This window comes from Strongylocentrotus purpuratus, unplaced genomic scaffold (assembly GCF_000002235.5).
Source record: "Strongylocentrotus purpuratus isolate Spur 01 unplaced genomic scaffold, Spur_5.0 spur5_scaffold_14, whole genome shotgun sequence".
NCBI lineage: Eukaryota > Metazoa > Echinodermata > Echinoidea > Camarodonta > Strongylocentrotidae > Strongylocentrotus > Strongylocentrotus purpuratus.
The window spans coordinates 349,731-363,996 of NW_022145599.1; the positions used below are offsets into that span (position 1 = coordinate 349,731).

Genomic DNA, 14,266 nt, shown 5'->3' on the forward strand with positions numbered 1-14,266 from the left:
TACCATGTTTATCTCTTTATGACCATTGAGAACAAGATGAGCGTCCATTCAAGATTAATGTCAGTGCGCGCGAGCTCTTTTAATAAATAGCATATATGGGCAAAAACATGCCTATACAAAATCCATTATAGCTCTATGGAATGCACAGAGACCCTCAATTTTGTTTCATATTTAGATAAAATATGAGTCAGAGATATGATTTCATGTCTCATTTGGTCATTAAGTGTATCGTGACATCATCATAATGGCCTTGGAACTCAAAATACGAATTTGCATATTATGACGTCAGCATACTTATGGAAAATTGATTGTATCTCTGTAAATGTTGATCGATTTTCTTCTAAATTTCGATATGTTGTAGCTAAGACAATTCTCTACAAGCTCAATTTTCACAATTTTTCATTTTGATCACGTCATCATAGTAAAAATTACGATTAAAGAGCACATATCAGAAATTTCTTAAGTTGCGTGTTATGCCTATGGAAGGTGAATTTCGTTCACATCATTAAATCTACATGACATTGTTTTTTAGCAGTGTCTCGCTTATTTTTGCTCTATTTTGTGTCAAATTTTAGTTGACCAGCCCACCTATACTTGTTCCAAACAAGTATTATATGTCTAGTTTTTAATGATTTTATTTGAACATATTGTGTTGCATTCCTGTATGTATGTTTTTAGGGGCCCCATGGGAGACCAACTGATGTTGAATGGGCTACCCCGTACGAATAAATAAATAAGAAAATAAGAAATGACTAGGCAAGACCATTACAATTATCTTATCATTGACATGACTAGGCAAGACCATCACAATTACCTTATCATTGACTACAGCTACAAACTCATCAGTCTCTTGAATATACACTGCAGGACATGTGAAACGAGAGCTAGGTTTGTTTACCCAACTCTGTAAAGGCTTCGGATCTTGAGGCTGAAATGAAACAAAAACAAAAGAATAAAAGAAAAACATTATTATGATTATTTTTTTTAAATGAGCAAAAATTCTAAATACTTTGTTTCCATCTCCCAAATAGTACTTGATATATCATGATCTATACTGGAAGTTGTAAATACCTTGAATCAAGTCTTTCTGCAATTGTAAGTAAATTCAATCCTACTTATCTACCGGTATGTGTAACTTGGTGTCTTTCTTTACTAGTGCAGCAGTGAATGTTCTCCAAATTCAGGGAACAAAATTATTAAAAACATTTCGGGGGCTGTGCTTGCTTGCATGAAAATAACACCCTTGAATTTGTTTTGCATTGAACTCTATGATTTTTTTTTTTTTTTTTTTTTTTTTTTTTTTTTGGGGGGGGGGGGGGGGGGGCTCTTTTATGAGTCTCGGGGGCTCTTTTTGGCATTTTGGGGGCGAATTTGCCCCAAGTCCCAGTGTATTTTTTCCCGTTCTCCGTATCTAACTCACATAACCATGTATTCATATCTGATGCTGCGCGAGATGCTCTGTCGTTGACCATCACAACTTAGTAAGTTGCAGAGATGAAAATGACAGAATACCATCCCATTTCTCAATTGGAGTATAGACTGTTAATCCAGTCATTTTTACTGTAATATCTTTTTAAACACTTCTCATACATGATTTACTGCACAAGCTCGACACAGTGTCTAGTGCTGTGAGAATAAGGGACTAGGTGTGAGACTACGCTATAAAAGTCACGTCACATGTTCACATTGCAGCTGAAACATATTCATATTTTGATGGCGCAATTGACGTTTTTTAATCTATTCTTGGCTGGCTTTAAAATGATGTCACCTTTCACAGTTTTCTCTCTCATTTGGAGATGGCTGTAGCTATGGGGCTCAAATCAACACAAGATTGACATAAACATCGTCTTCGATCTACATTCTAATGTCCATTTCGTAAAATTCTGTATTAACAAAATATCATCTTTTTTTGTTGACATTGTTCGACATCTGACATGTTAATCGCTATCAAAAGTTCTTTGACTAAAGTTAGATCCCATATATTTAGGGTCTAGATCTACCTGTTGCCAATGAGAAGATTTTAGTGACCAACCCACCGCGCCCTCTGGTACTTGTCATAGTCGTGACCCTGTGTGCATGTCATGTTCTTTCGCCACGAATAGTACGATTATTATTGGATTCAAATCTGCCAAAATCTGCAAGAACGTCAACAAATGGTGAAAGACCGTAAACAGATCCGTGATTATAGCTGATAGGTATGTCGTGGAGTGTATTATAATTGCATTCAATGTCATTAAATTAATGTTTCTTTTGGTTAAAATTCTACTTTGTTTAGATCCAGGCATCTAGCAAAAAATTAGACAAAACAAAAGCTTCAGTCTCTCGATGCAGCTGTAAGCAAAGTTTGACACTCTCTCTTGTATCCTTCCTCCGCTCAGGTCGGAGATCGTCGGCACTGTGAGTCTGCCGAAGTTACATAAATGGCTTTCTATAGGTCGTTAAGTAGATTTTGACGGGTTGTGTGAAGGTTGCATATAAAATAAAGGATAAGGGTATGCAGCTGTGTTTTGGCACTACTGCTGATGTGCCCAGCAGGGAGAAATAGCACTGACTCCAAGAACAGCGCAGGCGCAGACTCGAAATATTGAGCAAACTGCTTTGTGTTGAGGTTATCCTTAATACGATTAATAAGGTCTTGACGCACAGATGATAGGGCTGGGCAAGTTGCAACAAGGTGCTCAACATCCTCTCGCTCTACCCGACACAGACGGCAGCAGTCATCAGTTGCCTTCCCGATCCTGACAAGCCTGACTTGGGTCAGGTAGACTTTGCAGGAGATCTGGGCTCGAATGGTGATAGCTGACCTCAAGCTTGGGTTGGCGATATGCCCAGGATACAGATCCTTGGCCTTAGGTTTAGTTCTTCTGGTCCACAGGGATAAAGAAGTCTTTTCAATGAGGGCAACAAATTGTCTGGTCTCAGAAGCTTGCATCACTGCTAACTGTACCATGCGCTTCCATAGGTGGTAGTTGGGGGGTCTCATTACAAGCTCGTCTAGAGTGGGAAGACTGAGCTGCTTGAGAGCAGAGCGCCATTGCTGGATGGAAGAGGTGTTGGAGCAGATACCATGAAGGAGCATCCTGTGTTCGATCCTATCAGAGTCAATGTTCAAGATCTGCCCTAGGAGAAGAAGCTTATCTTGTAAGATCAGCAGACTAATAGGGAAGGTATCAGTGAGCAGATAGACGGCTTCATCAGCTGATGTTGCTGGAAGCCCCAATATCTGTTTGAACAGGTGGATCTGTGCTTTATCTAGGCGATTCAACATTGCTTTGGAGAAAGGCACGCTGGAGCAGCCATACAGCATCCGTGGCACACAGAATGTTGTCCAGAGCTTTGCCGCGATGTGAGGTACGACCCTTGCTCCGAGTGGAGAGGTTCCAACTAAGGCATAAAAGGCTCTGTAACCTTTGGTGATCGTATCTGCTGCATAATCATGTTGAGGGTCACATGTCCTGGTTATACCAAGGTGCTTGAAGGAGGATACCTCATCTATTGGCTCGCCATCGATATGCCAGGAATGTCCGCTGATTGTACGATGTTGGTTCAGCACGATGACGGCACTCTTACTCTTAGTGGGGTTAATCTTGTACCTCCATTCTTGGGTGTACTGGAATGTGATGTTAAGCATTTGTTGGAGCTCTGTTGGGTCGTTACTAAGAAGAGCAATATCATCAGCAAATGCTATGACACCTACGTAGAGGTTCCTGATTGTGCAACCTAGATAGCATTCTCTCAGGAGCTTGATGAGGTCATCAATGTAGAGTGTGTAGAGCGTGGGAGATAAAACACCTCCTTGCCTCACTCCTTGCAGCACACGAAAAGAGGGTCCTACAGAATGGTCCCAAAACACCTTGCTTGAGCAGCTGTTGTAGAATTCTGCAATGGTATGCAGCAGAGCTGGGGATGGGTGTGTTGCTGCTATCTTTGCCAGGAGACCTTCCTGCCAAACCCTGTCAAATGCTTTTTGAGCATCCAGCATGGCAAGGTATAGTGGTTGGTTAGAGAGCTTGTAGATTTCAATGACAAGGTCCAAGGCTTTTCCTGTTAGAGTACAGGATCTTCCCTGCTGGAAGCCAAATTGGAGTGGGTCTGGTATTTGGTGCTCTTGTAGGTGCTGGGTGAGTTTAGGTTTGATCAGCAGCTCCAGCAGCTTGCTCAGGACAGGGGTGAGTGTGATGCCCCTTTCCTGGGACAGATGGATCCTTGTCCCCGCCTTTGTGAAGAGGGATCACAAGACCATCCTTAAGGCTAGGAGGAATATGCTTCAAATGAACCATCAAATTCATCAAGACAAGGATGAGAATCCTGGTATTGCGACCAGCGTACAGTAGGTGTTCAGGAGAGATGTTGTCAGGTCCACTCGCTTTGCCGGGTTTTAAGGAAGAGATGGCAGTGCACAGCTCCTTTGATGTGAAGAGGTGTTCTAACCCATGGGAGAGTTGACTTTCAGGGTGTGTTGGATTGGGAGCTTGTGCTGCCCTGTAGTCAGTGGGTGTGGAAAAAATTATTCTTTTTAACATTAAGTTGAAAAAAATGTATTTTACTGCTATTTAGGTGTCATCAATTGTCACTAAAGTACCGATTTTGAGTGAAATCGGTTGAGTTTTGTACAGTGGTGTTTGAAATGTTGAGAATCAAAAGCACAGCTTTTTACTACACAGCCAGGATAGTGATGCTCCTATGTGTGGACTAGAGTAGATCTAGAGCTAAGTTCAAGGACAAGGAGAAACAAAACAATAAAATACAAAACAAAACTAAACTAAAGAAAAGAAAAGAAAACTAAAGAAATAAAAACAAAACAAAACAAAATATAACAAAACAAAACAAAATATAACAAAACGGCACAGACAAATCCGAATCGGCACCGACAAATCCCCAAACCAAAAGACAAAGTGCAAACAAAACAGAAAAAAGCCACACCAAAAAACATCACACAAATTCACACACATAGGACTATGATCAAAACAAGCAACAACAATTTTACCAAGATAGTTACCTTAAAAATAGTTATTGATCTATTTGATGTCAGTAAAAATGTGTCAGCTTTACATTTTTCGATAACACCGAGTATTTCGGTTCCGTCAGTGACGGTAAGAAGAGGTATTCCTGCAGCGATGTGCACCATTTTCTTTGGTGTTTCTCACGTGTTGACTATTTTACGTTGATCACGTGACTCTATACCGAAACGAGAATCGATGGTGTGATGACGTGAATGAAATGAACTTGATGGACTCGTTTCTTGCTGTCGAAATGACTATAATTTTGCACGGACTTCTACATTTGCATTAGTAAGTATACAGGCCATTTGTACATTTAAATGGATTTCAGTCGCCAAGACATTAATCAGTGAATAATTTAGCGTTTTGAACATGGCAAAATAATGTAATAAGTCGTCACTGTGCCGATCTGAGGTGATTGGGTCTGAAACTAAAAAGTGAAAGTGAGTGATTAAAATACGTGTGATAATTTAACGTGAACGTAGACTATAGGCGTAGCTAGCGTAGAACGATACAATCGGCGTGTTTCTATCTAAAGCCATTATCCGCCATTATCCGGTTAATGGCCGGTAAGGGATAAAGTTTTCCTAATAGAAACACACTTTCTCCGGCATTATCCGGATAATGCCGGAGAGAGCTTTTACGCGTTCACCGGCAAAATTATCCTTCTTTTAGAAGGATAATGCAGGGGAGGCTAACCGGATAACGTAGATAGAAACACACCCCGTTCCGATTGAGTGCACATGCCGGTGAGAAACCGGAAATAGGAGTGATCACGTGATCGGAAAATTTTACCCCGACACGAGCGACACTACAATCCCGGGTTGACCTAGCAGTCCCACAATACCTTGCGGTGACCTGTTTAGCCAGAGTTCGATGAACTTTTTCACCGTCTTTTTTCTGGCTAGATCGGAGTGGTGTATTTTATCCTGGTAATGCGCGTAGATATTAACTGCTCTTCCCTGGCATTATACGCTTATTTCTTTAACCAGATAATTCAGTATAACTAATAGAAACACGCTGTATGTTTATTTCTAGCCTGGGTGCAGGTGCGCGAGCCCTGCAGATCGACTGCAGGCATGCAGGGGCTCGAGAGCCCCTCCCCAATTGTTTGGACGAAGTATATGGTCTATGAAGTATATGGTCTATGTCTATGAAGTATAACTATAGACTAGACTACTTTAAGTACTTACTTACTTGGGTTGTTGGGTGTAGAGACTGGAACATGCATAGTCTAGATCTAGATCTACTTGTCTAGGTCTAGGGACTGTAGGGTGTCTGAACGATTTTTCAATTTTCAATTTAGGATAGTTTTTCACCATTTTTATTGGACATTTAAATAAAAAATGTAATCAGAATAATACATTTCAAATTTCAAGACTCACCGATGTTTCTATCAAAAGATACAGCCCCTCAAAAACTCTGCAATATTCATACTCATAGCATTTTGGTCAGAATGGACAAAAAAGTGGTTCACGCCGAAAAGTGGTTCACGCTGAGCTATCATTTTTTGCTCAACAACTGCATTCTAATGCATTAGACTATATGCAAAAAGTGGGGGAAGGGTATTTTCAAACTTAAATCGTACGTGATCCCTGGGGGCTAGCGAAAAAATAAGCGCATAGAACGATATATTCCTTAGGACTGGGACTACTTATCAATCGGGGCTGCATATCTCAAAAGTTGGAAATCTCCCGAGTTGCCATGGAAACGCATTTAAATCGCTGTTTTGACCAAGATATTTTTAGAATTCCGAGATGCAGCCCCTTTGGAAATATGGGAATTAATCTGCCCTTTCATATGACACCTCATTTATTGAGTATCACCTTCAGGATCACAACAGATAAAGGTTTGAATCTAAATTTATTTTTAAAAACTTGACCAATTTTGCAATGCACATAGACTCTATAGGGTTGTATGCAATGTCTATGGGAAGGGTTTTAGCACACAAAACCTGGTGCGCGATCAGACACCCTACTGGAAGCTTACCGGTAGCTTATTTGTCCCTCTTTACTGTTGCATCCCGTCTCAAGTATGGTTCAAACTTAATTGGATTGTTTCTCCAATAAATCTACCTTTCTTTTTGTTTCTAGGGATGACTTGTATTGTTTAACAATTCAAAACTTAATGCTAAATATATTACTCATTGCGGATGTAGTATCGAAAATAATATCGCTAGTGATATTCGTTTGTCTCGCAATGTGGTCAATAAGGAATCTAAAAGTTCACGACGTTTCGTGTGCTTTCTGCAACACTTCGTCTGGTAAGCAAGGGTATAAAAGACCCTTGCTTACAGTAGTTATTATCACCAGACGAAGTGTTGCAGATAGCACACGAAACATCGTGAACTTTTAGATTCCTTATTGACCACATTGCGAGACAAACGAATATCACTAGCGATATTATTTTCAATTCAAAACTTGTTGGTATTGGGTCATGAATTTGGTTTAAATGAACATATTGGGAGCATATGCGATCCTACAAACAATATTCAGTGATCGTTGTCGCAGTTGAACTCGAGTCTAAACTAAAGTTGTGAAATTTTAGATAATAAACTCTTTATGTTGTATAGCTCCCTCTCAAGGTCAAGATATTAATTAAGCCATAAAGCAATGTTTCTTGACTAAAATGGACTGATTAGCTATTCCCGTTTGGAAATTATATAACACAACTACACTGTAGACATTAATTCTGAGATTTTCATGGTCGCAGCTACTATTGTACTATTGTACGGCCGTAGTTGCTATTCGAAATTTATCAAAATTTACCCGGAGCACTGGTAAATTTTTATATTCAATTTTACTTGAAAGCAGAAGTGTTTTAGGGGCTAAATTTTGTAGTGCTTATAATACATCCACAGGGGCATCATAATATATCAAAATTGTAAGGAATCACTATCCAGCCAATTTTCAAAATTTCCCAAAACTTTGTATTAGATCTACCTTTAAGGAAACATTGGTTTAATACTGCAACTAGAATGTGTTTTCAGAATTAATTTCTCCATAGAAACCTTAAAAGCCTTAGAAATCAACCCAGTATGTTCCATTAATCTGAATCATAATATCTTATGACAGAAAAAAAAAAAAAATATATGATAGCTAGGGCCTAGGGTCTACTCATTATTAAACATGTATTTGTACAGTTATCATATCAATCAATTAAATACAATACAGCCATTTGTATACATGTAGTTTTCACTATCCCAACAGTCCTTTGGATTCAAGTATTCGACCACCCCCCCCCCCTCCAAATGCTAAGGAGTATAGCCATAGGGTTAGTTTCATCTGCATAAATGTAGTCTAATATACATATTAAAGGCAGGCTTTACTACTTCAGCCGGAAGGGATTAGACCACCCATCGAGCCAGCGAGGTCACTGTGACAGGTGGCTATCTCATTAACTCAGCTCTCATTTAACATAAGAAAAAGAGGATCATGGACCGATTGGGGAAGATTTCTAAACAGAGGGAGCAAGTAGCTACAAGTACTAAACAGTGTACCTTGAAAAGAGAATATTTCAGTTTAGTTCAGTTTACGGTAGTTTATTGATTCATATTTAACAGTTACAAATTTTAAAATGTTTTCACAAAAGAAGTGGTACAAAAAAATATGAATTCTATTAAAGCCACACTGTACTACTTGTAACTACTTGCTCCCTATATACAGTATATATAGAAAACTCCCCCATTTGGTGCGTGTTGGTCCCCCTTGATATTTGAGAGCTTAGTTAATGAAATGGCCACCTAGCTGTTAGTGACCTTGCTGTGTGGTCTAATTCCTTCTGGCTGAACTAGTACAGCCGGCCTTTAACAGAGACAAAAACAGAAAGTGGCCATGGGTAGCATGACTCTCTCCCAATTTCAAAATGACCGAGAAGAGAGTGTCCCTCATTATCTGTGTGCCTCTACAGCCTACAGGGGCGGATCTAGGGGGTGTTTCGACGGTTTACCCCCCCCCCCCCCCCCCCCGCCCCCTTGGGCAGCCCCTACTCTACTACCAGATGTCTTGAGCCCAGAATGGCAGAGACCTTCAGTTTGCTGCTGCTGTTTACTATGTGGGCAGCCTTCCAATTATCTGTAAATATTGTTGACAATATTCTGTACTTAGTAATGAATGTCCAATTTTTCTTTTATTTTCTTAAAAAAAAATCTATAGACTGGATCATTCAAGATGAGGCAGTTTGTGGATAGGAATGCATTTGCCTACTCTATGACCTCTTTGGCAGCTGTGTTGATGAACTCCATCTTCCGGTTCTACTATGTACGACTCTTCACTGATTACTACCACATCTCTGAGACCTGGTTTCACATGGCACAGGTGATCTACATGATCTGGAATGCTGTCAATGATCCATTGTTTGCATACTGGCAAGATAACTCCAACATCAAGGCGTTTCGCTCACGTCGTCATGCCATCTTGTATGGAGCACCACTCTTTGTCATCTGCTTTCTCCTGCCATGGTTTCCTTGGAAGACCTATGAAGCCAGTGAATGGATGATTGGTGTCCATCTCATAGTTTCTCTTTGCTGTTATGATGCGTTATTCACCTTTGTGCTTTTATCTCACTGTGCTCTGTATGCTGAGATATCCTCTCGCCATGAGGACCGTGTAAGACTGACAAGATATAGCCAAGTTGCTTCCATTGTTGGATCAACGTCAGTTCTCTTGAGCCAATTTGTGTCCAACGACTTGAACAACTTCCATGCCTTCCAGCTTTGGTGTGTGTTTGTAGCCTTTCTTAGTTGGGCTGCAATGTACTACACAGGGCGCAACGTGCGGACACGGTTTGAACTTCAGCCAACTGCTTTAGAGGGTTCAGGAAAACTGAGTATGGAGAATAAGTCGTTGGGTCACTCCAAGCAAGATGGCTCTCTTTCCCTATCATTCAAACAAGCTAAACAGATCATCTGCAATAGGAACTTCTTGATATTTGTATTCATCAACTTCTGCCAGATATTTCACATGGATTTTGGAGCCAATTTTCTTGCCATCTTTGTTACCCAACTCATTCCAGAGGCTGACCTCTCTCAGTTCTTCAGGAAAGCTATGTTTGGTACAACCTTTATCTTTCCTCAGGTAAGGGCAATTACCCTTGCACAACTAACCCCTTTGGACTACCCCCTATCCACCATGATAAATTGCCCTCTAGGACAACTACATGTACCTAACTATGAAATCATCCTGATAATCTTTATCCCTCTATGCATTGCTGTGAGCATCAAATTCAGCCCAAGAATGTAGCTGTTGTACTAAAAGTTTGGCTTAAAAATAGCGAGTTATTTCTTCCTGAAACAAAACAGGTTCATCCATGTGCACTGTGGAAGTCTTTTATGGAAATTGTTTTAAAGTCAATTTTGATAATGAATCAAAGAATTATTTACCATAAATGTACATTACTGAAAGTTCTTAACGAAAAATGTTCTTTGTGGCAGAGTAGGGGTTTAACTGATAAAGCAAGACAATTACAACGCTGTTACAGGGTGATCATTATCCAACCTTATTTCCAGGGATTGGTAATTAACCATGGTGGGACCGGAATTCCAGCATGAGCATAACACAGTTTAAAAGATGTGAGAAATCTTTCAATATGGTGGGAAGGGGGGGGGGGGGGGTGTTCAATTACCGTAATGTTGTTATTCATTTCGTGTAAATACAGTGTTATGGATGTTACAAAAAAATAATTTCTACATTATTTGACTTCAAATTTTGAAGAAAGTCCAAGACGTTCAGTGTAGTTTACTGTATACATTAACGTGAAGTGTTTCGACACCTGATTATATAGGTACATGTATAGTAACCTGCCACATCATGTGCATCTACACACAATTATAATGAACGTTAAGTTTGTTGAATGTATTGAGACTAAAATAGGCCACCAAAAATGAGTAAATATGAAGAAAAAAAATTGCCTTTTGTCTCTTCAGTTGCTGGTGCTATTCCTGAGCATCTTCGTCAGTCGGTATGGTTCCTACCGGATCATAATCTGGTCCTTTTACTTCAAAATCTGTTCAGCATTCCTCATGTTCCTGATTGGAGCCCAGCATACCCATATCATGGTTCTCTTCTTCGTTATGGACAGGTAATATGATAATTTTTTTTTTTTTTTAAAGAAAAGAAAAAGAAAAAATTACTGGTGTATTGGCTCAGTCAGTAGAGCGTCCGCCTCACAACCGGGAGGTCGTGGGTTCGAACCTTGGCCGCGGCCGCGTCATACCAAAAGACGTTTAAAGACGGGAGTTGCTGCTACCTTGTTTGCCGTTCAACAATAAGGGATAGAGCAACGTCGATCTGGCGCTGCTCGGTGGCTGCCGTCTGCCGGGCTCACGATCCATTGGGCAAAAAGAATTTCCATTTTCGGTTTAACTTAATAAAATTTGGAGTGGACTTTAAAAGATTATTATTATTATTATTAAATGTAAAAATTGAAATAACAAATATTGTCATTAAGCATTTAAAGCCCCACTGCACTAGTTTGGCCAGGTGGGAATATACCTCGCTGCATGGTCACTGACAGGTGGTTATCTCATCAAATAAGTAACATAACAAAAAGGGGATCATGGGGGAACCAATGGTCACCAATTAGGCATTTTTTGCTATTTAGAGGGCGCAAGTAGCTATTAGTATTTCAGTGGGATGTGAACTTTTTTTTGGAGTTGGGCATATATCTACTCTCAGCCTCAGTAACTACAGAACTGTACTTCTTTCTCTCCAACTGTATTTGATAATTATGAACGGCTTTGAATCTTCACTACAATTTGTAGAATGCTACCAATAAGGAGTTTGCTGACCTTTGCTGTAAATTTAGCGAAATATGTCCTGCAGCATCCCAAGGGTGGCTTGTTTAGATGCTTATAATACCCATGTCCAGCTGTTCCCATTAAATGAGAATAATAATAATAGTCACATTTGTATCTAGAGCATAAAGGGAGTTTATCATGGCAAATACTGGTTAACCCATCTACATGTACGTCTTCTGTTGGACAACTGCACGTAAACGAATGGACTTGATCAACTAGGTCAGCGCGCTCTAGCGTTTCTCCTCATGCTTCGGTTTCGCATAATTATGTTACACGCATGTGAATGCTGCGGTCGCGTCGTCAGTAGTCGTATTATATCGAGTAGGGCCACAGGAAAGACACATAGTCTCGTCATGACACATTCCCTTTAATACCACCTTTCTTAGCACTTTACATTGTAATTATTATTACCCCAGTCATCGATCAGATTCAATTGCAGATCCGCACATGACAGTGCACATGCTTCGCTCCCTGGGGAGTATTCCTATGTTGGATACCCATGGTAATATCTTCATGAAGTCCCTGATGTTTGGTATTACCACCAATGGTGTTATACACTGTCAAGAATCCTGCAACATGTGATTTGACACATGCTCTGGTGACACAATTTGCTATAAGCTTTGTTTTGTCAAGGATATAGGGCTAGAGGTGGGGTTAAGATGGGGTTTGTGTGTAGATCAGGGAAAAAATACAGCCCCGGAATGCCAAAAAGAACCCCTGAAAGTTATTAAAAAGCCCCCCAAAATTACATAGAGTTCAATGCAAAACAAAACAAGGAGTGTTATTTTACTGAACTGAACTGAACTGAACTAAACTGATTTTCATGCAAACAAGCTTGAAAGTAGCCCCCCGAAATTGTTAAAGTATTTTTTTCCCTGGGGTAGATGTAGTGTTGGGGTTAGGATAATGAACAGATATAGTTCCACGTTCAAACTTAGAATCACAACACTATGTCTCTCTCTCTATTTACACTATGACAGGAGCCTTCCGGAGGCTATATTCTCTTTCTTCAATCTGTGTCTCTCGGATATCATTGATGAGGATCAACTCAAAAGCCAGAGAGCGTAAGTACCATGAAATACTAGATTTATTAAGAAAAAGAAGAATAGAAAGTGAAAAATGTGGCGTTGAATATCAATGAGATAAAAGTATTAAGAAGTGAATTTTAAAATAGGGGGAGGGGCTTACAAAATCAATCAAGCTTTAAGAATCGTGTTTCGTTCTAAATCTGCTAAAAAGTTGTGCATTGTGTACAAGATATTTTATCATTGAGACATTATAAATCACGATATAGTTTAAATTGAAAACTGTAGCTCTCTTAAATCAATCAATGTTTACCTTCATTGATTGTGTATGATTAATAGTCTTGCTTTCTTTCAGTGAAGTTGTGTATCCACACCATTTTTTTAATAGTTCATCATTTTCAGGACCATGATGTAAAACAGATTTTGTATCTACAATGTATATCTGATTCTTGTTATCCTGAATAAATATATTTCAATAAAAAAAAAAAAAAAAAAAAAACAGAAAGTAGACCACTAACAGTTGAAAATTGAAAATATTGCATCTAAAGAGTAAAACATTCTGAATCAACATATGCATTTTGAATTGATGTAATATCTTGATTGCTTTGCTCATTTTCATGTAACCAGGAGTCCATTGTCTTCCAGTGTGTTTGGCTACAATGCCCTGTTCACCAAACCAGCTTCCTCTCTGGCCCCTATGATGGTGGTGAGCATTCTCAATAAGTATGGTTACAAAGAACTACAGGATGAGAAACTCTCACTCCATGATACAACTCAACTCAAGGGAACCATGTTCATACTGGCTTGTTTTATACCAATCATTGTCGGATCACTGCAGCTCATGGTATGGAGGAATTATTCCATACGTAGTAGTCATATCACAGTAGCCAAGCATGTAGAAACTTAGTTGGATTTATAGGGATATAACTGAATCATTATAAGAAGATTTACCCTTTTAATGTTGTATATCTAAGGTAATGATAAAAGTATAACAGAATTTATTTATGAAAACCGGTATTCAAATTGGTAAGCTCTTTAAGATTTGCCATGCACATAATTTGATAACATGCAGGCATTTTTGCTGGTATATGGTATTTTAAAAAGTATACATTAAATTTCATGTAGAAATTGTGCCATGATTGTGACATGTACATGTACACCTGTGTGCTTTGTAGGTCTGCATGCTCCCCTACACTATATTGATAATGTACAATGAATGGCTTCTTCTACAGCACTGATATCCACTGTGGAAGTGTGCAGACGAAGTATCCATTTTCTACACTGAAATTAATGTCATGCCAAAAAGACATTTTCTGTAAAGTATGTAAACCATAGAACAATGTAACCTCTAGACTCTACTTGGTAGCTTAGGAAAACAGTGTCTCCAAAGTTTGGGTTATTCTTGCTAGACAGTTCTGTGATGGTCACCAATTCAGTATAAATAG

At 39.3% G+C, this 14,266-nt stretch overlaps 2 protein-coding genes across 8 annotated transcripts in view; one reads left to right on the forward strand and one right to left on the reverse strand.

Moving 5' to 3' along the window:
* LOC105436886 (nucleolar protein 11-like) overlaps positions 1-5,175 on the reverse strand; it is a 21,438-nt gene extending 16,263 nt beyond the window's left edge. For all 5 annotated transcript variants that reach the window (XM_030983897.1, XM_030983899.1, XM_030983896.1 and 2 more), the window contains exons 1-2: positions 5,000-5,175; positions 815-928 (exon numbers count right to left, since the gene is read on the reverse strand). In XM_030983897.1, the coding sequence (XP_030839757.1) occupies positions 815-928; positions 5,000-5,128 (243 nt within the window). In that variant the 5' untranslated portion in view covers positions 5,129-5,175. The remainder of the gene's footprint in view (positions 1-814; positions 929-4,999) is intronic.
* The window catches only part of LOC586645 (transmembrane protein 180), a 19,403-nt gene extending 5,511 nt beyond the window's left edge, over positions 1-13,892 (forward strand). Inside the window, exons 1-6 of one of the 3 annotated variants that reach the window (XM_011669230.2) lie at positions 5,193-5,292; positions 8,981-8,987; positions 9,155-10,075; positions 10,924-11,078; positions 12,777-12,860; positions 13,449-13,892. In XM_011669230.2, the coding sequence (XP_011667532.1) occupies positions 9,170-10,075; positions 10,924-11,078; positions 12,777-12,860; positions 13,449-13,728 (1,425 nt within the window). In that variant the 5' untranslated portion in view covers positions 5,193-5,292; positions 8,981-8,987; positions 9,155-9,169 and the 3' untranslated portion in view covers positions 13,729-13,892. Of the gene's footprint in view, positions 1-5,184; positions 5,293-8,980; positions 8,988-9,154; positions 10,076-10,923; positions 11,079-12,776; positions 12,861-13,448 lie in introns of those variants that run through there. The other 2 variants (XM_786418.4, XM_030983902.1) reach the window with 2 other exon arrangements.
* Positions 13,893-14,266: the final 374 nt, after the last annotated feature.